The sequence below is a fragment of the Terrapene carolina genome, unplaced genomic scaffold, assembly GCF_002925995.2.
Source record: "Terrapene carolina triunguis isolate 2854851 unplaced genomic scaffold, T_m_triunguis-2.0 Scaffold141, whole genome shotgun sequence".
NCBI classification, from domain to species: Eukaryota; Metazoa; Chordata; order Testudines; family Emydidae; genus Terrapene; species Terrapene triunguis.
This window is the reverse complement of record NW_020664492.1, coordinates 2,863,831-2,886,813: the sequence shown is the minus strand read 5'-3', so window position 1 is coordinate 2,886,813 and position 22,983 is coordinate 2,863,831. Positions and strand designations below refer to the sequence as shown.

Genomic DNA, 22,983 nt, shown 5'->3' with positions numbered 1-22,983 from the left:
ACAGCTGTCAGTAGCACAAGGTGTTGGGGGTGGGTGCTAGCTGAGCCCATTTTACTCCCAGCCCCACAGAGCCAAAACTTTGGGGGCACATGCCCCCCAGAAACCCCTCCTCCCAGCAGCATCAGGAACCCCATAATGTCAGCATTTCTGGTCTATGAGCTGTTTCGTGGCATTGGGAGATTGGCTGTTGGGTGCAGGAGGTGTGGGTAAACGGGTAGGTAATTAACTGAGCCGGGGAATAGGATTTTCTCACTTCTTGTAGTTTACTGCTGCATGGACTCATCCCTGCCCCTGGATGCAGCAGGGAGAGTTGGATAACCCTTGAAGTCTTAGTGGTCTCTGAGCCCCACGTGATGTCAAATTTATTTGATATTTTTTTGGTATGTTAAAGGTGCCTACAGCTTTTATATAGGAGGTTTTTTTTAATGATTTCTAGAAATTGAAATAAAAAAATGAAAATGTGAAAAGAAGGGGTCTGATGTCCTAAGGAGAATGGGGAGAGTTTGTAGTTTTTAAAAGGCACTAATAATGCTAGATAGAGGAGTAGTTGGGTTAGATTGTATAAAGCCCTTCAAAATAAATAAATCAAACAGTAGGCAAAATCTGGGTCACCTTTTTCAGCCAGAGTGGTAGTGGAAGCAAATATTAAGGGAGCTGCACAAGGGGCTGTGGCTTAATAGGGAATTTTTAGACGTGATCATTTAAAAACCTCAATACTTGAAATGCCTCAGAAGAATCAGGCGATGCACATTGTTAACCTAGGGAATTATGTGACCATGTTATTGTTATATTCATTCTCCCTCCCTGATTCCTACCTCCACTCACCTAAGCCTTGCCTTTAATTAGATTGTAAACCCTTTGGTGCATAAGAGACCATATCTAATCTTTCTATTTATATGCTCCCTATCACCATAGTGTATGAGCACTTCACAATCTTTAATGTATTTTTCCTCACAACACCTTGGTGAGGTACTATTTGTCAAAAACGAAATGTGGAGGGTTGGACCTAATGGTGGAAGCAGTGGCAGTCTGGTGTAGTGCTTGGTTTGGTGGCATCTGAGCCAGGATCCGAAGTCCGAGGTTGGACCTGGACTCAGGAGCGGGTTTGGAACAAAGCAAGAATAGGGTTGGAAGCTAGGCTGGAGCAAGAACAGGGTTGGAGCAAGTTAAGGCTTGTGGATGGAGTTTGTCATTACTATCAGACAGGGGAGAGTTCCAAGAATGAATTTAGCCTCTCTGTAACAGCCTTGTCTTTCTTGAGTGCTCCTTTAGCACCGCGGTCACCTCGTGGCCCCACTGAATGTTTGGCAGGCTTCCTGCTTCTGATGTACTTTAAAAAATGTTACTGTTAGTTTTAGTGTCTTTTGCCAGTTGTTCTTCAAATTCTTTTTTGGTCTGCCTAATTATACTTTTACACTTGACTCGCCGGAGTTTGTTCCTTTCTATTTTCCTCACTAGGGTTTAACTTCAAAGGATATCTTTTTGTTTCTAACCACCTCTTTTACTCTGCTTAGTCAAGGTGGCATTTTTTTAGTCCTCTTACTTTTTTTGGCCGAATTTGTCTGTGTGCATATGAATAGTTTGAGCCTCCAAAATGGTGGTATCCTCTTAATACCAGGCACTCAAGTTTACCCATCTTACTGTTTAGACTTCTTGTGTTTGTAGACAAGCACTTATAAAATTTGTCAGTATTTAGTTGTCTGCCTTTGTATGATGTAATTGAACGGGACTCTTTTTTGTTTGTCTGTTTCTCTTCAGTTCCTACCTGTACTTTATCAACCTCTGTCGTCTCCTCTTTACCAGGATATAGAATATCCCCTTTAATAAATCCTCCCCTAAGGGATGTAGCTGTCCGAACTGTGTGCTCCTCTGCACCTGTCAGCTTTCTCCCAGCCCTTAGTTGAAAAACTCCTCTATGATCTTTTTAATTTTACATTTCAGCAGTTGAAAAACTCCTCTATGATCTTTTTAATTTAACATTTCAGCAATCTGGTTCCATTTTGGTTTAGGTGGAGCCCATCCTGGACTTGAGGTTCTTACCTATCAGCCTACATATGACCTCCAGGACTTCTCTCCTACTTTTCCCTATGTTACTGGAACCTACATGTACCATGATCATTGGCTCCTCCCCAGCACTGCATATAAGTCTATCTTGGTGTCTTGAGAGGTCTGCAACCTTCACACCCGGCAGACAATTCACCGTGCAGATCTTCCAGTCATCACAAACCAACTATCTACATGTCTAATAATCGAATCCCCCATTACTATTACCTGTCTCTTACTAATAACAGAGGTCCACTCCCCCAGAGAGGTATCCTCAGTGTGAGAGGATACCGTGACATCATCTGGAAGGAGGGTTCCAACTATGGAATTACTTTCCTCTGCTCCAGCTTGATGTTCTCCTTCCCCGAGACTTTCATCCTCCTCAACAGTATAGTTGGTCATTCGGTTTGGTCATTCAGGTACATCACTGGATGCAACAGGAACAATAGGTGACATTGATTGAGAAACTCCTGAAAGTCCCAGCAGAATTCAGATCTCTCTGCTAGTGGATCTTCAGGCCTAGGTCCTGGGCTATCGTGGCTAATGGTGAGAGGGGCCCAGGACTGCTGGGACATGAGTGCAGGAAGGTATTTTCCCATTATAGCTGGGTCACTGGTTCTGGTGGTTTGAACTAGCTCTGCCATCTCAATGGCAGAAGTGCCTGCAGATTTCATTTTGACTGTAAGGGGGCACTTACAGGCATAGAAAAACCATTTTGGCCACTGGGCCTGATAGCACAGTCTGCCCAAACTCAGAAACTGAGATGTGGAGGGTCAGGCCTAGTGGTTGGAGCAGAGGCAGTCTGGTCTAGTGGTTGGTGCAGTGTCAGCCAGGCCAGGAACCGGAACCATAGGTCAGAGCCAGACTCAGGAGTCAAGAGTGGATTAATAACAAAGCAAAAGTAGTGCTAGGAGCAAGGCCGGAGCAAGGGCAGGGCTAGAGCAGGCTAAGGCATGTGCAATCAGTCACCATTTTCAGGCAGGGGAGAGTTCCAAGCCATGAAGTGATGTTGGGCAGACTGAGCTGCTGTTTCTCCCATGAGGCTTATATATCTGCCCTGAGAATCACCAGACTAGCTCCTGGCTTGTGGATTGGCTGAAGCCTAGCACAGGAATGACTCAGGGGAGATGATGGAGGCCTATAAAATCATGAATGGTATGGAGAAAGTGAATAAGGAATTATTTATCCCTTCACATAACACAAGAACCAGGGGTCACCCAATGAAATTAGTAGGCAGCAGGTTTAAAACAAACATAAGGAAGTACTTCTTCACACAACACACAGTCAGCTGGTGGAACTTGTTGCCAGGGGATGTTGTAAAGCACAAGAGTATAACTGGGTTCAGAAAAGAATTAGATAAGTTAATGGAAGATAGGTTCATTAGTCACCATTAGTCAAGATGGTCAGGGACTCAAACCTCTGACTGCCAGAAGCTGGGACTGGACAACAAGGGGTGGATCACGTGATAAATTACCTTGTTCTGCTCACATCCTCTGAAGCACTTGGCACTGGCCACTGTTGGAACACAGGATCCTGGGCTAGATGGACCATTGGTCTGTCCCAGTGTGGCCATTCTAATGTGGCTTAATCAGGCTTTTGTTCAGGGATGACTCATCATCTCATACCATTGTCCCGTTTTACAGTTGGAGAACTGAGGTGCAGAAATCTGAAGAGCGAGATTTGGAAAGGTATTTAGGAGCCTAAAGATGCAGATAGATGCCATGGTGGATTTTCAAAATCTCCTAGGTACCTAACTCCCATTATCGGGAATTTAGCATTTTTAAAAATCCCACTAGGTGTCTAACTCCCAGTAGGAGTTAAGTCCCTAGGCATTTTTGAAAGCCCCACTGAGTGCCTATCCACATTTTTAGGTCATAGAATCATAGAGTTTAAGACCAGAAGGACCACCAGATCATCTAGTCTGACCTCCCTGGCCTAAATACCTTTAAATCTGATCCTATGTCTACACTGCAGTTCAACACTCATGACTGACTTGAGCTCACAAGACTCGGGCTATGGGACTGTTTAATTGTGGTGTAGATGTTCTGGTTTGGGCTGGAGCCTGGGCTCTGATACCCTCCCACCTCGTGGGGTCTCAGAGCCCAGGCTCCACCCCAAGCCAAAATGTCTGCACTGCAATTAAACAGCCCCGTAGCCTGATCCCCGTTAGCCCAAGTCAGCTGGCATGGGCCAGCCACAGATGCACTGTAGACATACCCTCAGTGACTTTCCCCAGATCACACAGAAATGTCTGTGGTGGATGAGAATCCTATGAGTTTGTGCCCTTCGTAGCACAAACAGGATCCTGATCCTGACTGGGGCCCTTGGGTTTTAATGCAATACAAATAATAATACGTCCATATTTATTTCATTTAGTGTAAACATTTTCTGTAGCTGCTATCAAAAAGTATATACGTGCAGAACAGTAATTACTAGACAAAGTTCTGAACTCCAAATATCTCATAAAAAGATCTTTCCTCCAAAAACTCATGTGAAAAAGCAGAAACAAAATAGAAACAAAATAGAAACAAAATGCTGGTCTCTGTTTCTTTCTCTAGATGTTCCTCTGACCTAGCAATATCACTTCTTTTTTGTCTGGATTCAGTCTGAGTTGGCATACTCCTATCAAGGTTCATGCCTCACTTAGACACCACAGAAGGCCAGAAATAACAGAATCTAGAATGTTCTTTATTTTTTAGAAGTTTTTGTCTGATTTCCACATTTACTTGCACTAATGTCTTTATAATCTTTGCTTTAGTAAAACAAATGAAATACTTTCCCGGCTCCAGTTGCAGCTATGTTTGAACCAACTTACCTCAAATCTTTTCCATAATGTACATGCCAGCCTTTCTTTTTCAGGCTTTAGATACATTTTAATGTAACTAGACTAGTTGTCTAATAATATGACATGAAATACTGATGCTCAGCTTATTAGTTAACAGCAAGAGTAAGAACTACCTTTTCTGGCTTCTTTTTGTCCTTAGGTTAAGTACAATCAATAATAAGAATTATGAATCACTGCATTTCAGGTTTTGGTTTGATTGAAAATTATGTCAAATTACACTCTTGGGATGAGATTCTGTCCCGACTGAACTCAATGGGAGTTTTGCCATTGACTTCAGTGGCACCAGGATTTCACCCTAGATCTCAAACATTATCTTGGACCTACTTATAAAGTTAATAGGTGTTTTTTAATTAGTGTTTGTTTTCTTTGTAGATTTTCACAGCATTGCCACCCTTCACTCTGGGAATCTTTGAACGATCATGTACTCAAGACAGCATGCTTAGATTTCCCCAGCTCTACAAAATTACTCAAAATGCAGATGGGTTCAACACGAGGGTAACGGGAAATGTTTTATTTTTTTTTTAAATTAAAAGAAAAATACTAGCATTATATTTTTAAGTCTTGTTTTTTTCAGTCTTAAAGGCCTCATTCAGTTTTATGCCAGCATAACTCCCTTGAAATCAGGGTTGTCCTTGCTTCCTAAAATGTTGTGTTCTTTTGAAAATAATTTGCTGTTTCTGACTAGAAGAATACTGACTAGAAGAGAGGCCAGAACTAGAATGATAGTCCTGAAGTCCATCCAAATTTTGGGGACGTTCAGATTAGGGCCCATAACTGAATATGAATTTTGCAACTCATAGCTGACTCTACCTAGCAATATATGGCCTGTCTGCTTCTTTCAGAGAAGCTGGATGAGCTGTGCCTGGTTTTTGAGTTTCATATTGAAATGCTGCCATAATCCTCCCTACCAGCCTTGCTAAATCTCTTTTTAAAGTTTTTCTTAAGTTAGGATGATTTTATTCTTCCTGTCATTGCAGAGGGTTAAGAATTTTGCAGATAAAGTTACACTCTTGTATTTTCTTTTAATATTTTGGAGAATATCCTACACTTTCTGTTTCGTTGATTTACTGACCTCTTTGTGCTAAGAAATTTCACCATTTGATGTTCTGGGGGTTTTTTAATGAGTAATTAAATATACTCTTGAAACAAAGCAAGGTCCTAGGTTTGTTTTGTCAGAGGGATTCTAAGATTTCAAAGAACAAAATTGCAGAATATGCAAACCTCTGACATATGAGAAACATAAGACTTTTAAATGGGACATTGTGGGGTACAAAAAGTACTTTTCTCCATTAAAAGAAAATAAAGTAACTGTTTCATTGCATTAATAGTCCTGTCTATCATCATGATAATTTGAGCGATTAAGCAAAGGTGAATCCACCTGCTCATATTCTGATGAAGATTTTTGGGGGTAGTATCTTTGCCCTAGTATAATCTGACATACTGTATTTAAAAAATCCTTCAATTGAAGCAGAGTTGTCTGGTGGTAGCACAGAAATTACATAAAAAGTGGATGAGGAAATATATTTCAGAAAAGTTCAAGTATTGCAGTTTAGGAGAAACATTACACTCTGCCAGTAAATTTCACAATGAAGTATTTGTTGGGAATTAGAGAGAGATCAAGATTTTTGGCGGACTCCTGACTTGCTTGGTTTGTTTTCCCTCAGGTTTTCTGGGGTCACTGCATCAACGCCTTGATCCACTCCATCATTCTTTTCTGGTTTCCACTGAAAGTGCTGGAACATGGTAACTGCTTCATTATTTCAAATGTCAGCAAGTAGCGTTCAGTCGTCCCAGTGCCAATGTGTTTGCAGAGCTGGAGTTCACAACTGGTTCTAAGAAAACTAATGATGATAGACAGTCGGACCGGTTATAGCTTCTAGCCTTGACCATTTATCAACGCTGACCTTTGGAAGCCACTCTTCTTGCATTTGACATGGATATCTTCCATATAGTGACTTCCATACGTAATTTTTAGTAAGCCTCTTTCAGTCACACACTTATGTCTTCTGAAGGTTCTGAAATAAAACATGGGTTCAGGCACACACACAAAATCTTCAGTTTTCTTTCCTTTTCAAATATTTTCATTCCTCATGTCACATACTTGTACAGTGTTCATATAGTGAGTTTTATATCTTTACAATAGGGAAACCTTTTGCTTTATATTTGTTGGGCCTTTTAAATTCTACAATAGACTCTTCCCAAATTGCCTACAAAATGCAGGGTAATTCCAAGAGTGACCAACCAACTCCCACTGAAGTCAATGGAAGGGCTTCTGTTCACTTAAGTGGAAGCTGGATCAGGTTCAGAGTTAGAAAAATTAGGAAAACAGAATTTGCCCTATCAAATGAGACAGTGACATCCTCAAGTCTGGTATCCTGCAGCTGCCAATGGCAATTGCTTGGTACTTTACAGAAAGACAAGAAATCCCACCTTGTACCCAGCCAGAATGTACATAGCATTACTCCTGGGGGAATTCTGCGCCACTGCGCATGCACAGAATTTATGTCCCCCATAGATTTCTTTTCTTCCCCGCAGAAAAATGACTTTCTGACAGGGAAGCAAAAGGAAGCCACAAGAGTGGTCAGATGACCCTCCCCTGCAGTATGTTTCCGGTGCCCAGGGCAGCCGGCAGAGAGGTAAGCCACTGTGGGGCAGGGGACGGGACTGGAGAAGACCTGGCTGGTGGCTCCTACCCTGCGCTGGGTTCAGCAGCTAGTCCCAGCTGGGCTGGTGAGGACAGGACTTCCTCTCCCCCTGCACAGCATCTGGGGCCATGTCAGACCCACCCCCAGATTTCTCCCCAGGCTGTAGGAAGCTCTGCAAACTCCTCCCCCGCTTCCTGCACCCATTGCTCCTCAGCTGCAGGGGGAGGGATCACCGTACAGTGAATTGATACCCCATCCGCCCAACCCCTATGCATCCAGACCCCCTCCCACCCACCCCCCCCCCCCCCCCCTCCCCCCCCCCCCCCCCCCCGCACCCAGAACCCCCCCGATGAGCCCCACTCCCCCTGCACCTGGACCACCCCGACAAGCCACCCGCACCCGGATCGCCACCCTACCGAGCCCCAACCAGCTTCACATGGATCCCCACTCCACTGAGCTCCACTTCACCAGCAACTGGAACCCCCCCACTGAGCACCCCAGATCCCCCTGCTGAGCTCTATCCTCCCCACATCCAGACTCCCCCTCCCCGCTGAGCCCCAACCACCTTCACCTGGACCCTCCTGCAGAGTCCCATTACCATGGCACCCAGAACCCCACAACAAGCCCCTGTGCATCCAAATCCCCCCTGAACTCAGATCCCCTACTGAGATTGCATCCAGATTGCCCCACACAGAGCCCTCTCAACTCACACCTGGATCCCCCCACACTAAGCCCCTCCACACTTGGATCCTGCATTGCTGAGCCTGCCTGCCCACACCTGGTGCACCAGGCACGGAGGGGCAGGGCCCTGGAGTGTTTCTGGGGCAGGCCCAGTCTTTGTGCTATGTCAGGGTTGGATGCAGCCTCACCGCTGAATCCGTGTCCTGGGGGGTGGGAGGGGAACTGCACAGTGATCTCCCACCTCTATGCAGCCACTGACCTAAGCTCCCCAATGCCATGCTGAAGCCTCCACATTTATTTGACAAATAAATTTTGCAGAATTTTGCAATATTGTGCACATAATTTTTAATTTTTTGGCACAGAATGCCCTGAGGAGTATACATGCACAAGACAAACTCTTACAGTCTACTTATTACCTGACTCAAGAAATAGGATTACTCATATCTTATCATGCATAACAACCAGTACTGTTATTGGGTTAAAATAAACAGCTCCTCTCTAAATTCTGTTTTAGGTTGATCTGTCCAGAAGTTACAATTAAGAAACTTTTGTTTGTTTATATTTTTTTCCTTAACTTCTTGATCTGTCCCTAACTATTATCTTAAATACAAATATTCTCTTAAAGTGCCCTTTTAGGTGTCAACAAATGAAATAGATTATGATGCTCATTCTTCTCCAATATTAATAATTTAATTTCTGAAAAATTATGCTAAATTATGCTCCAAAGAGGGGCGAATATAAAGTTTTCAACTTTCTTTATGTTGGAGTAAAAAGTGTTTTTAAAGCTTCAGACAAAAATGTTTCATTCACACTGGGATGTTCTTTACCCACTTGAGTTCCTTAGGATAAAGACTGCATATATTCAGTGAATGCATATCCCTAAAGATAGATATTTTCTGCACATCTTCAGATTCTTTCTTATTAACAGAAAGGACTTTCTTTGCAGGGCCACTGACTTCCCAAAGAATGAGGTCATGGAATGCAGTATAATGTTAGAATATTTAAAAAAATCTAGTAATTACATTGAAAAGTACTTAGATATCTGAACTTAAGTGTTTCCCATGACACCGTACTATAAGTACAGAGTAACTAGGCCAGATTACATTGGATCCATGACAACCAATATGGCCACACATAGACAAATTTCACTACAAACTTAAGCAGCAGACACTAAAGTAAGCCTCTCTTGGCATTGTTAAGATGCACTGGAGATAATAGAAGAGATAAGGTGATTACAGTTTTCTATGACAAGAAACCAAACAAGCTCCCATCCATACTGGCTAGGAAGCAGTTTTAAATCACACCACACTTTCAGTAAATACCTTTTATCTCTCTCAGCAGCCAGGGATGCCAAACGGCAAGGCCTAGACTAAAGGATTCCGAGGGGGAAAAGTAAGTTACAGTTCTGACCCCCATCATTTGTCCAATACCTTCACCTTGATCACCTTAATCAATTGGTCCTTCAGCCCTCGTATAGATTGTGCTGATCACAACACGTCTTCCATTCTTCTCGTATCCTGGCCTTCCTTTTCCATGTGCAGCCATGTCTTTTCACAATAAAATCTTCCCATCTCTTTGGAGGTCGGTCAAGTGGTCGTTTTAGTTGCCAAGTGGTACCCACGGGAACAGCTGCAGTCCATCGATTGTCAGTGATCTTCGCTATATGCCCGGCCCATCGCATTTTACTATGCCTGCTCTCAACAACAATGTCCTACACTCCACATTGCTGTCTGATCACTTCATTGGGAACTCGGTCACAGATTGAAATTCCCAGAATTCTTCTTTCCATCACCCTCTCCGTGACAGACAGTTGCTGCTCCTCTGTCTTCGTCAGTACCCATGTTTCGCTGCCGTACAACATTGCTGGCAGTACTGTTGAGTTGAAGAGGTTGGCACGTGTTGCCTTGTTGATTTTTCCTTGGAGGACATCCTTGATAGAATTGAATGTGCACCAACCTGCTTTCTTTCTTTGCGAGAGTTCACCTTCCTGATCATGCCGCATGTTAATTTCTTGGCCTAAATAGACTTATTGCTCAACTTCTTCTATTTGTTCTCCCTTGCTTGTTATTTGGGCTTTTGGTAAGGTGTCAGACCACATAAATTTCGTTTTGGAGCAGTTAATTTTCAGTCCAACTTGGCTGCTTTTTGGGTTGAGTTCTCGCGGCATTTTCTGTAGTTTGATAGCATTTTCGGCGATCAACACAATATCATCCGTGAATCTGAGATGGTTTAACTGCTCTCCGTTGATGTTGATTCCACCCTTCCAATTTATCTGCCTCATTACCATTTTGAGGCAGGCTGTGAAGAGTTTCGGTGAAACTGTCTCCTTGTTTCACACCTTTCTTAACTGGGATGCAAAGGGGAGTATCAAACAAGGTTATATCTGTTGTGCAGTCAGAATTTGCTTCCTTTAATAGTTTGATATCGTTTGTGTCAATGTGCTTTCAACATTGCATTGATCTCTATACTGTCGAACGCTTTTTCATAGTCGATGAAGGCAATACATAAAGGGAATTTGTATTCCCGTGAGAGTTCCAATAGCTGGTTTATAGTGAAAATATGGTCCATTGTACTGAAATTCCTTCAAAAGCCTGCCTGCTGTCTTGGCTGCTGCTTGTCCAGACTCTGTGAGAGTCGGTTTGTTATTATTTTGGTGAACAGCTTATAGACATGTGAGAGCAGGCATATTGAACAATAGTTGTTTAGATCTTCACGGTCGCCCTTCTTGTACAGCAGAATGGTGTTGGACTCCTTCCAGCTAGATGGTATCTTCTGCATTTCCAAGTAACAGCTAAACCTCTGAGCAAGGGTTTCCCAGAGGTCTTGGCCTCCAGCTCTTATTTCGATTGCCAGTCCATCTTTACCTGGGGCTTTTCCTTCCTTCATTTTGTGAACTGCATGTTGAACTTCTCTGAAAAGGACTGGGAGTACATGCTCATTGGTCTGTTGAAGTGTTGGTTACTGGGACATTTATCTGAGACGTGAACAGTTTGGTGTAGAAATCTTTGCAGACCACTTCCATCCCTGTTCTGTCAATTACTGGTTTTCTCTCCCTGTTCTTCAACACCATTATTGTTGACCTGTACAGTGTCAATTCCCTTTTGCATTTTTTGAGGCTTCTGTGATCTTCAGACATCTTTAAGAGCCTTTCATTTTGGTACTTCTCGAAGTCCTCCTTTAGTCTTCTTCTTATCAACTTGCAGAGGAGGGAGTAATCAAGTTTGTCACCGTCATTTTGCTTCATATTCCTCTGCTTCTCTAGCAAGTTCCATGTTTCCTCTGAGATTCTTCCCTTTGCTCTTTTCAGTCTTTCTTTCTTGGCTAATTTCACGCATTGCCTCAACTTATCAGTGAAGTTTTTATAATCCTCATCACCATTATCTATAAGACTCCAGTCTTCTTTAGAAATGTTCGCTTTCAAGATTGCCTTGTCAAATATTTTTGGGCGCTGTCTCTGATTTGCCATCTGTAGTGCTTTCTTCTCCACCTTTTCATTGAAGTTGACCCGTGCTCTGAGCAAGTGATGGTCACTACCGGTGTTAAATGATGGCACTACTGAGATGTCTTGTATAATGCGCCACTTATTGATCAGAATATAATCAATCTTGTTCTTGTTCTTCGCATTGGGCACGATTCATGTCCACCTCCTCTTGGCCTTCTTCTAGGTGTTACCAATGAACATTTCTTTAGTCTCCGCCAGAGTTGCCAGTCGCTCTTCTCGTGGATTCTGTTCACCAGTGCCATACCTTCCAATTAATTTTTCACCTTCTTTCCCTCTTACAGCTTTGGCACTGAAATCTCCCTTCGCAATCGTATATGTGGATTTTTGAGCGAGGGTTTCCTCGAGCTCCTGGTAGAATTCTTCCACATCGGCATCTTCGCTTGTGCTTGTGGGAGCATAATTCTGAATAATCTTGAGGGTGCTGTTCTTGTTCAGTTGGAGGTGTGGCACTCCAATGCATGATGACTTGAACTTGCTGGAGATGATTTTTGAAGACCATTCCTTGTTGGTGATGAAGCCGATTCCTCCAACGGTTCTTGCGCCTTCTCCTTTTCCCAACTTGATGGTACTTTTTTCTCTCCACTTCACTTCCATCTCCTTTCTTCATTGTGTTTCGCAGAGACCAAGGTTTCCTCAGGCTGTCCTTGCCTTCTCCTCCATTAGATGGTTGATCGAATTGCCTCTCATCAGTGTCCTGCAGTTATAGGTGCACACTGAAAGGGCAGTCCTTTTTCTGGCTCCTGAGATTCTTAACAGCCTCTCATCAACTGAACTCCCGACTACTGTCATAGAACGGATCAAGGCGCGCACGGGGAGCTGGGACCCATTTATTCATGTTGTTTTAGCCATTTCTTCATCCACCCACTGGCTATGCTGTCAGTGGTGAGTTTACCTCCTCAACTTAGCTAGCACCCAACCTCAAGAAGGAGGACAGATGTCCTCTCCCTGGGTTGTTAGTCTGACACCTTAATAGCATGGTTGAACCTACTGAAGAATACACTCCGCTATCCTCTCTGTCAGACAAGCCAGGGTCACTGCTGCGCCACTTTGAGGCATTAAGGTAGGATTTTGCAGCAGTGTCCAGTACCACTTCAATGTAATTATTGAGCAGCAAATCCAAACTGGATGGTCAGTGTAACTACACTGGTTGGACAGTAGGTGATTGCAAATGTACTTTTACCTACAAAAATCTAAGTTCAAATGCTGTTTAGTTCACAGATGAAAACAGGCCTTCGCCTTTAATGAACATTTCTCCGTCTATCTACAATTTGGAATAATTAAAGTAGGCATGATTGGCAGCTCCTATTCAGGAGAGGGTTAAGGTTTGAAAATTGAGGGTATTGACAAGCAGGACAGAGCTGTATCAGCAGAACTCTGTCGGGAAGCTGAAAAAAGCTGCTGCTTCTGCTTGAATGAAGATCCATGATCAATGTAAGACTACAAGCCATATCAGTAAATGATCCCAGTTTGCTAATATGAAGTCCAGTCCTGCACATAAATTCAAAAAGTGAAACCACTCAAGGTCATAAGCACTATGCCAAGTCTGTTCCAACTCCAGTCTTGTATACTTCTCTAGCAGACATCTTGAAACCTATGAAAACATAAATGGTGTTCATGCTTGGGTAATGCTTGAAGGTTCCAATAATTATGAGTCCATTTGGCATTCATGTGGCTGTCATGTGTTCTTTCATAGACCTCTATTTTAAGTTGGCAAGTGCTAAGAATGACTAAATGGACACTTGAAGTATTGCTAAGCTTGGCACTTTTAGATGATAGATCAACCTGTACTCACACCCTTCTGCACGCTTTCTGCCAGGAGAAAGGGTGTCTAAGACTGAATGCCAGTCAGTTGATACATTAACACCCATTAAGATGTTTTAGGTGTTACATGTATCCACTAGCAACCTCATTTGGCTACAAATCACTACAAATCATTTTATGTTTAAAATCTATTTACTTTGAAGGAATATCAAATTTAAAAAAATATTAGAGGTATCAATATGCAGCACAGAGTGACACAGAAAATTCCTTAGCTCTTCTAGACAATTTGTTTGTTAGTGCCTGGCAAACATTCATTCTCTCACTAAAATAGTTTTTAACAACTAAGGTTGTGACTGTGCTGTTTCTGAGCATATAAAGTGCTATTTCTGAGCATATAAACACAACACTGCATTACCAATTTCTAACATATTGCTTTTTTAAAGTGCTTTGAGAAGCATAGAGTATGAAAGGCACTCTACAAAGACAAATTCGGGAGAGATTTTTTCAAACACGTTATTGAAAATCTTTGTCTTTGAAATTCTCCCCTTTTATTCTATTGATACACTGATTATAAAATATGATGATAAGCTTTGTTATCTCTCTTTCAGATGCAGTGTTCACAAATGGCCAAGGACCAGACTATTTATTTGTTGGAAACATCGTTTATACAGTAAGTTCTTAGCATTTATATCTTAGCAATTTTGCTGAATAGTAGAGTTGCTTCCAATCAGACACTGATATACATCAGTAGGTGTATGAGTGAGATTAGAATTACACCGTATGTGTGTGTGTGTGTCTGTGTATAAATGTTTTGTCTTTTCTTTTTCATTCCCTCTTTCAGAAATTTACTGAACAATATTGTGTAAAAATTATGCTTTTAGTTCTGTTAGGTGCCCAGAGGCCTTTGGGGATGGACAGCATATAAATAAAAGTATTGTTATTTTTAGAAGGGGGAAAGTTAAACAGCTAGGTGTGGGATATATATGCTGAATATAATATATTTCCTCCATTTCTTTCTTTCCACAGTATGTTGTGGTTACTGTTTGTTTGAAAGCTGGTTTAGAAACCACAGCATGGACTAAAGTAAGTGGTCCTCAATCTTTTTTGGTATCTTTCTTGCCCACATCTCTCTTCATATTTTATGTTTTATATTTTAATATAGAAATTTACAATTTTTTGTATTTAGGTTTGAAGTGGAGGTAGTGTAGTTGTATTTTCATCTGGGTTACAATTATCTCTCATCTGGAGTTACATCACTGTTTTCCTTGCTTTTCACTTCATAGAGTATGTTTGTATTAGGGGATAACTGCAGATGACAGAGCATAATTAGGGCCCTACCAAATTCATGGCTGTGAAAAACGTGTCACAGACGGTGAAATCTGGTCTCCCCCCATGAAATCTGTATAGTAGATTTCATGGGGGAGACCAGCGTTTCTCAAATTGGGGGTCCACCCAAAAGGGAGTTGCAGGGGGGTCACAAGGTTATTTTAGGGGGGGGTCGCGGTATTGCCACCCTTACATCTGCACTGCCTTCAGAGCTTGGCAGCCGGAGAGCGGTGACTGTTGGCCGGGCATCCAGCTCTGAAGGCAGCACCCCGCCAGCAGCAGCACAGAAGTAAGGGTAGCAATACCACAAACCCCCACCCCCCACAATAACCTTGTGACCCCTTCATAACTCTGTTTTGTGCCAGGACCCCTACAGTTACAGCACCATGAAATTTCAGATTTAAATAGCTGAAATCATGAAATTTACTATACCAGACCCCCGCTAGAATGTGGGGTTTTGGATCCATGCGCGGTCCCGCGTTAACGTGGGGACCTCGTCATAGTGGGGACCGCGTTACCATGGATTCCAATGAAGGTAATTAAATTTGGGATCCATGCGCAGTCCCATGCTATAACCGAATTCGCGCTATAGAGACACGCGTTCTAGCGAGGGTCTGCTGTATTTCAAAAATCCTATGGCCATGAAATTGACCAAAATGGAGCGTGAATTTGGTAGGGCCCTAAGCATAATATAATGACAAGGACGTGGCATCAAAACTTTGAAGTGGAAAAAGAGAAACATTTTTATTAGCCTGGCTCCTGTAAACAGTCTAAATTAATATATTGGGTATGGCCATCATTGGAGTAACTCCATTATAGTCAGTGAATTTGGCCTGTAATCTACATCTTTTCCATTATCTGATCCACTACATAGCCACTTTGGAAGTAATACATGCAGTACCAAACAAAAGGTGTCCAGCAACCAATAGGTAATTAGGGCTTGACCTCCACTGACTTCAGTTGGCTTTGTGCCAGACCCTTTTTTGGGGCAATTCTTTATTTTTCAAAAACAAAAAGGAGTCTGGTGGCACCTTAAAGACTAACACATTTATTTGGGCATAAGCTTTCGTGAGTAAAAACCTGAGTTTTTTATATACTAGTGCTCTCTTTGTGTTTTCAAATATTGTTGCATTTTCTGAACCACAGAATTGATTAGATGTGGGGATAATTGAAAACCGTACATATTCTCTGACCCTCAGATTCATGAGTCATTCACAGCAATGATTGGCTATTACTTGCTGTCCAATAGGTAGGCATACCATTGGTGGCAGAATCTAGGGTAATAGCATCCAAGAAATCCAATGATTTTCTCTCTTGATGCCTCCTTAACAGAATTTTTTCAGAAATTTTAACATCTAAATTTTCCAAAATGACCAGTGGTTTTTGGGTGCTTCAATTTTTAGGCACCCAATTTGAGACATCTTATAGGAGTTTGAGGTGTCTTAAGTGGGGCATATAAGAATCAAGGCATCCAAAATCACTAATCACTTAAAAATGTAGGCCACGGAGTACTCTGCAGGCTATATATGATTCAGCTGCAAATAACTTTCTTTTTGTAACTGTTAACTATACCAAACTCTTTGGAACAGGGACTATTATGTCTGTAAAGTTCCTCACAAATCATTTATTCTTATTTGCGTAGTAACAATAAAGGTTTAACCCGGTGGTATTACTAGTATAAATGGAGTGAGGTGGTCTAGTGTTCTGAGCACAAGCAGGTGATCCAGGGGCTCTTGCGTTCATATCCCATCGGACCCCACTGACTTCCCTTAATGGACTTGGCCAAGTCCTTTAATCTCACTGCCTCCGCTCCTCCAGCTTTAAAATGTAACAATACTTACTTAGATACCTCACAGAGGAGTTGTGAGGATTAGTTAGTTAATGTTTGTACAACATTTTGAAGATGAAAAAGTGGATCATTTTATTAGACTTTATTATTTTGAATGTGGTGCCTCATTCCCTCATCTAAAAATATAAAAGAACATAAGTGCTATTTTTGTTGGTGTTTGTTCATAGATTTTTTTTAATGTGTAGTTCAGTGCCATTTTAAAATGTAAAACATTTATTAAAAACAAATGAACACCACACACACTCTAAGTGGATGCATCCAAATCTGCTTCCTAGACATATGGGGCCTCTTCAAATCCTGTAACATTCAGAATAATTTGATGTTTCTTATCCCTCTTCCCTGAATAATTATCCCCATGTGACTGAAAAGACACCAATTACTGACCCTGCTGCTTTCTGAATTTAGCCAAAAAGGCACTTATACTGGTCAATAAATCCCTATGTTTTTTGATACTAGAATTTTATTAATAAAATGTCAGCATGTGCAAAAAATCTTCCCTGTCAGCAGGACATGTTTTTTTTTTTTCTCCTTTCTTTTATATATTAGTCGCATGAGTTTTTCTGATATAAAAATAATGTAAAGAAAAGTTCCTCCTAATTCCTCACTCACTGACTTGGGCCCTGTGGTGATTTGCTTCTCCCTGGGGGCCTTGTGTTGGTAACACTTATTGTTTCAGCTGTGAGTGAATCAATGCATGGAGAACATTCGTATTACTTGAAGAGTATTAAATGTATGACTGAGAGCCTCTTCTCCATCATCGAGTGGATTGGTTACATGCAGGTTTATTCTCAAGAGTGAGAGATACACTTGGCCACATGAGAGAATGTGATAGGTATAACTGAAAGCTCTAAATATAGATCTGAAACAGATGCACAGCAGATCCTATCCTGACTTATCCAGTAAGCAGGGTGGAGGGAGTGGTCTGACCAATGGTCGTTCCATGATGTACAGCTAAAACTTTAGAGTGGCACAGTTCAGAATGACTTACTGCTGTACATAGTTTATATGTAGCACGGCAACATGCTCTTCACAACGAACACTTATAGTAGCTCAGCTTCCTGCCTCAGAAGAGCTTACAAATTAATTAAAATAGCTAGGGTACACAGACCAGCAAGAGAAAACTGGAGACACTATGGGCCTGATCTTCCTTTGACTTACATTGATTTTATACCTTCAACGGTTACTTCTGGTTTACACCTATTACATCAGAATAATCAGCCAGTTCATTTTAGTGTGAAATCAACAATGCGAGACAACCCAAATTAAGTGTTGAAGGAGGAATTTCAAGCAGGAGAGGGAGGGCACATGGCATACAGGAAGTAGGAGGCTGTTCCAAGCCTAGGGATCATGAAAGAAGGCACATGGCTGAAAGCTGGAAAAGGACACGTATGAGGTGTTGGGAGAAGCCATTAACGTGACCATAAGAAGAAAGATGGGGAGGACACGAGAGAAGAGATGTAAGTAGGGGCAGCATCAGAGCATGATGAAAGTGAGGCTGAAGAGCTTAAAGCTGTTGTAGAATTAGAGAAGCATCTAGTGAAGGGTTTGCAGAGAGGGGCAATGTGGTTGGAGCAAGGGGAGAGGAAGATGCGCTTTCACCCTCATTCTCCATAAATACACCTGTTAAAAAGCAAAAAAAGCCCTTATAGATCTTCCTCCGCTTATTTTTGTCACTTTTAATCTTAGTGACTCTAACAACTTGTAGCAAAAGCTTCAACCTGAACAGTGCTGAGTCTGCTGGCTTATTGCCTGAAATTGCTGCAGCTCAGAGGGAGCAATAATCTGCTCTGAAAATGATTTTTTGCAGGTTTTTTTCTCATGTAATTCTATTTTTTCTTTAAATATGAATTCCTGCAGCAGCTCCACAAGAGCTGAATGCTGGGAGGTGTTCAGCGCCCTCAGCTACTACAGAAGTCTCTGATTCAGGAGAGCACTTAAGTATGTGCTTAAGTCCATCCCTATTTAGGAAAGGACCTAAGCATGTGTTTTAAGTGCTTTTCTCAATCAGAACTAAAGTCAGTGGGAGATGATGACACTAACACCTTGTGAGATTGAGCCCATAGTGAGCACAGAAACAAGCTGCCCCTGTATTATTTACATTCATTTAAAATAAAATAAACATTAAAAACTGTAAGAAAAACTTTTAAAATAGTAACTAAAATGAGTTGTTTTTTACAAGCAGCCTGTTCAGGAGGCCGTATGTCTAAGCAAATAAATCATTCCAGCTTTCTGCCTCATATTTTGCCATCTATAAAATTAAGGCACTAATATTTCCAGATCACCCCATCAGGCTGTTTTGAGGATTAATAAGTTCATTTTATAAAGCAACTTTAACACACTTAACTATGTAAATGCTAAGTGTTGTTAGCAGTAAGATTATTACTATTAAAATTATTTCTTTAAAAATTTTGGTCTGGTATGTATTCTAAATATTTTTTACTTATTTTTTTAACCACCTACAAGCTGTCAAAATACATATGCATGAGAATGCAAACTGGTACAATAGGACCTTGTTAAATGACCTGATGGTCCATCATATTTTTCTCCAGAAAGGTCATCAGCATTCACCTTTCAGAATGTGGACTAGTAAGATTCTCTCAACACATAATCAGAAAGTTCAATATATGTCTGTGATCAGCATTTAAAATATGTATTTATTATTAAGAACTATACCCTGCATCTGTCGTGCTTTTCATCCAGGATCTCAAAGCTCTTTACTAGCATTAATTAAGCCTTACAGTACCCATGCAAAGCAGGTATTATTTTACTTGTTTGACAGATGAGTAAATTGCAGCTCTGGACGTTGAAGTGATTTGCCACCTAGAAAAATCAGTGACAGTTTCAGGCACAGAATCTTGGCGTCCTGGCTTATAGTTCCCCTGCTCTATCTGCTAGATAACACTCTCTCCTTTTTTTGAAATGCAATAACACATGACAGTGCGTGTGAGCCCAAATAAAATGGCATTCACTTCTTCAGTATTAAAGGTAAACTCCGCTTTCCATCTTAAGTCTCTAAAACCCTCCTTTGGCAATAGTGTATATGTACAGTCATTTATGACATCACACTGTTTGTATTCAACTTATGCAGTACATCTCCTTGATCACTTTGGTATTATGTTGCTTCCTTTTCCCTCATCCATTTCTTTTAGTTGTTTAGACTGTAGACTCTTCGGGGCATGGATTGTCTTCCATATCCATAAATCACCTAGCACATATTTAAAAAATAATCAGTACATAATAGTGATTATTCTTGTAGTCGTTGTGTATAACACACTATTAGCTTCTTCCAGTAATGGCTATGTTAGTGTTGCACGTGGCTTATATGCATACATGCAATGGCATAATAGAACTTTTGTGGGTGTGATCTCTAACTCATACCTTTGAAAACGTCCACGTTGGTGCCTCACGTAACCCAGTATGAGTAAAATGGGAACCAGGAGTCAGAGGGCACCTCAGAGTTCTAAGGAAAATCTGATGAGTTTCTGAGGCTACAAGTAAGATAGACTAGCTGAAAAGGTTGTCTGTGTCATGGAGAAAAGATTAAAGAGGGGAGCTGTCTGTGCTGTTTAAACCAGTCTGTGCCACTGGCCTAAAACCAACTGCAGTAGACAGCTGTGAGTTGAGAGTGACAGAGATCTGGACAGAAAAAGATTCCTAGGAGAAAAATAATAATGTGGGCATTATTAAGTGGAAAGAGAGCTGTACTGTGTTCTCTTTTGTCACCTCTACAGTTTAGCCACCTGGCCGTTTGGGGAAGCATGCTGCTCTGGTTGGTGTTCTTCGGAGTCTACTCGGCCATCTGGCCCACCATTCCCATTGCACCAGACATGCTTGGACAGGTTAGTTTTCATGCTTGGATATGGGAAAGATTGGTGAGTGTGCTTTCTGACTGCAGCCCTTTGTCTTCAGTGCCTTGGGAAAGTAATATTACCTGCATTGCTCATACAGCAACAGGATGGTGCCTGTAAAGGAAATGCCTTCAGTGAGTGCACCTAAGCTTTAGTTAAAACCTCCCTGCACCCTGCAAGTGTTAAAGTTTTACAATAGTAATTAAAACCAATTAGCTTGGTTCTCAAAGTTATTCACAGTATAAGTCACTGTATGTGCTGTAGATAGTCTATGGAGTTTTCCCATTGATTTGGATGGGAATGGACCTAGGCTCTTCATTAATAATGGCTTTGGGAGATTTTCTTGGTAACAAAGGTTTGACAAAATGCCAGACAAAAATTTGATATTTTAAAACTTTGAGTTGTGTGTTTCCTCTGTTCATATACTCAGTTTTCTACTACTCCTTTCTCCTAACTTGTTAAAAGAAAACAGAGAATGTACCTGAAAACAACTTATGGGATGGTCAGAAATAGAAGGGAAGCTTATACGTTATAGGTCCCCTGACAATGTTAGTGGAGTTCTGGATTTGTTCCTTCATTGTCAGTTGTTGCAGGTGGTGAAATTCACCCTGTCATTATTTTAACCAGTGGTGAACAGAGAGAATAATGAGCCTGTCAAAACTCCTTCAATGAGAGTATTTCGAATAGGAGAGTCCTCGGAAATGAGGGGCTAGCAAATATACCATAAAATACTACTCCAAGCAAACTCCAATGTTGTCGCAGTAAGTTACTGGAAAAGATACTCTTACAGCAAGTTTGGAGTTACCTTTAAAGATGCTTTTGTTTATAGAGAAGAGGAAAAGGCAAAATGAGAATGGTTATAATAGTGGACCTAAGCAAATTAATTTTTATACATTGTCATCTTTGCACATTAGAAACACAAAGCATCCATGAACTTAATTAATTATTTATAAGGTTACTTTTCACATAATTTCATATAGTGGTTGGCATCCTTTTGTCTGCGAGAGACAGTGGGAATTGCAACCTATGATGTAGTAATTCTGGCATCATTCTGCTTCAGCATGGTTCTGGTCTAATAAATATTTCATTAGATTGTGGTACAATGCAGAGGATAATGGAGACTTTAGTAGATTATCATGGACAGCTTTCTAAAGCAAGGAGAGAGAATGACAGCTGACAGGATGGGATCAGCCATCATATGACTGGCAGAGACAAACACCAAATTCCTTTGATAGTATTTCATAATGTCCTCAGTGTGTTTCACAGTGCACATTTGCATCAGCAACTCTAATTCACATTTCCATAAATTAGGCTGAAATTTGATTAAGTCTCATACCCAACCATGAATCGGTTTTGCAATCTATAACAGCAGACTCTTAATGTCGCTATTAATGTATCAGCATGTTTAATGCACAAGTGTCAAGGTAAACTGGTCCCACATATTAGAAGGTTCAGACTATAAAGTTCAGTTCCAGAATGCAGTGTTTTTTAGAACTTTTTTTATTGCAATGACCCCCGCCAAAAAAAAAAGCACCATGACTGGAGTGGATGTTAACCACAATGTAACCCACAGGTCCCAGAGCAAAGTAACTGATGTTAAATAGCATTTTATTTTTGCTTAAATACTTTCTAGAAAATGTTTTTCTACTTAAGCCATGTTATTTTATACTCTTTGGTTTTCCAGAACAAACGATGTCTTGAGATATGACATTAATATCTTGCTGAGGGTAAAACAATACTTATTCTTGTGGAGAACACAACATTTACGTTCTGAGTGATTGAGTGAGATCATTTATGTAGTCCAATACTTGCATAGCTGTTCCTGGATCAGTAATCTCTATTGAAGACATTATGGAGTTGTTCATCATCTTAGCAAAAGTACAAGAGCCTTTGGGGGAAAGGGAGCCTTATGTAATATAATATATGGTTTCAGCATAAACATTAGTTTAAACAGTACCACTGTGTTGTAGTGTTATATTTTTGCTCCCTAGTTTGTATGCTTTGAGGGGAGGAGAGGGGAAAAAAGAGAAGTTTTTTACCTCTTGAAAATGATGGAAGATCCCTAAGATGGAGGAAGCTTCTGTAGAACTTCCATTAACTTGCACAGAGGCTCTCGAGAAATAATTTGCTGCACAATACCAAACCATGGTCAAATGAGCAGGGACCACACTAGGCTACAGTCTGTAAAATGAATTGCCTCTCTTCTTCCAGGCTATTTAAAATATTCCTTTATTCCATCTCTTTTCCTTTTTGCAATTGTAAGTAATCAAGATTTGTTAAAAGCAAAATGGGGACAGTGAAGAGTTTATAGTTTGTTTTTAAATCTCTCTTTCATTAGAGTGTTTCTAGTTGTTTAAATAAATTAATTTTCAAAATGTATTAAACACTTCTACTACACAAAATACTATAGCACTTAAAAGCAACCTAGTTCCTTATGACTATAATGCTTAGTTAGTGTCTATAACAACCAGCACACCCCATCA

At 41.0% G+C, this 22,983-nt stretch overlaps 1 protein-coding gene across 1 annotated transcript in view; it reads left to right on the top strand.

The window, feature by feature from the left end:
* The window catches only part of LOC113406801 (phospholipid-transporting ATPase IB), a 408,364-nt gene extending 386,156 nt beyond the window's left edge, over window positions 1-22,208 (top strand). The window contains exons 28-33 of the mRNA XM_029911979.1: window positions 5,261-5,383; window positions 6,553-6,631; window positions 14,086-14,147; window positions 14,504-14,560; window positions 20,384-20,491; window positions 22,185-22,208. Of these exons, the coding sequence (XP_029767839.1) occupies window positions 5,261-5,383; window positions 6,553-6,631; window positions 14,086-14,147; window positions 14,504-14,560; window positions 20,384-20,491; window positions 22,185-22,208 (453 nt within the window). The remainder of the gene's footprint in view (window positions 1-5,260; window positions 5,384-6,552; window positions 6,632-14,085; window positions 14,148-14,503; window positions 14,561-20,383; window positions 20,492-22,184) is intronic.
* The last annotated feature ends 775 nt before the right edge of the window (window positions 22,209-22,983 follow it).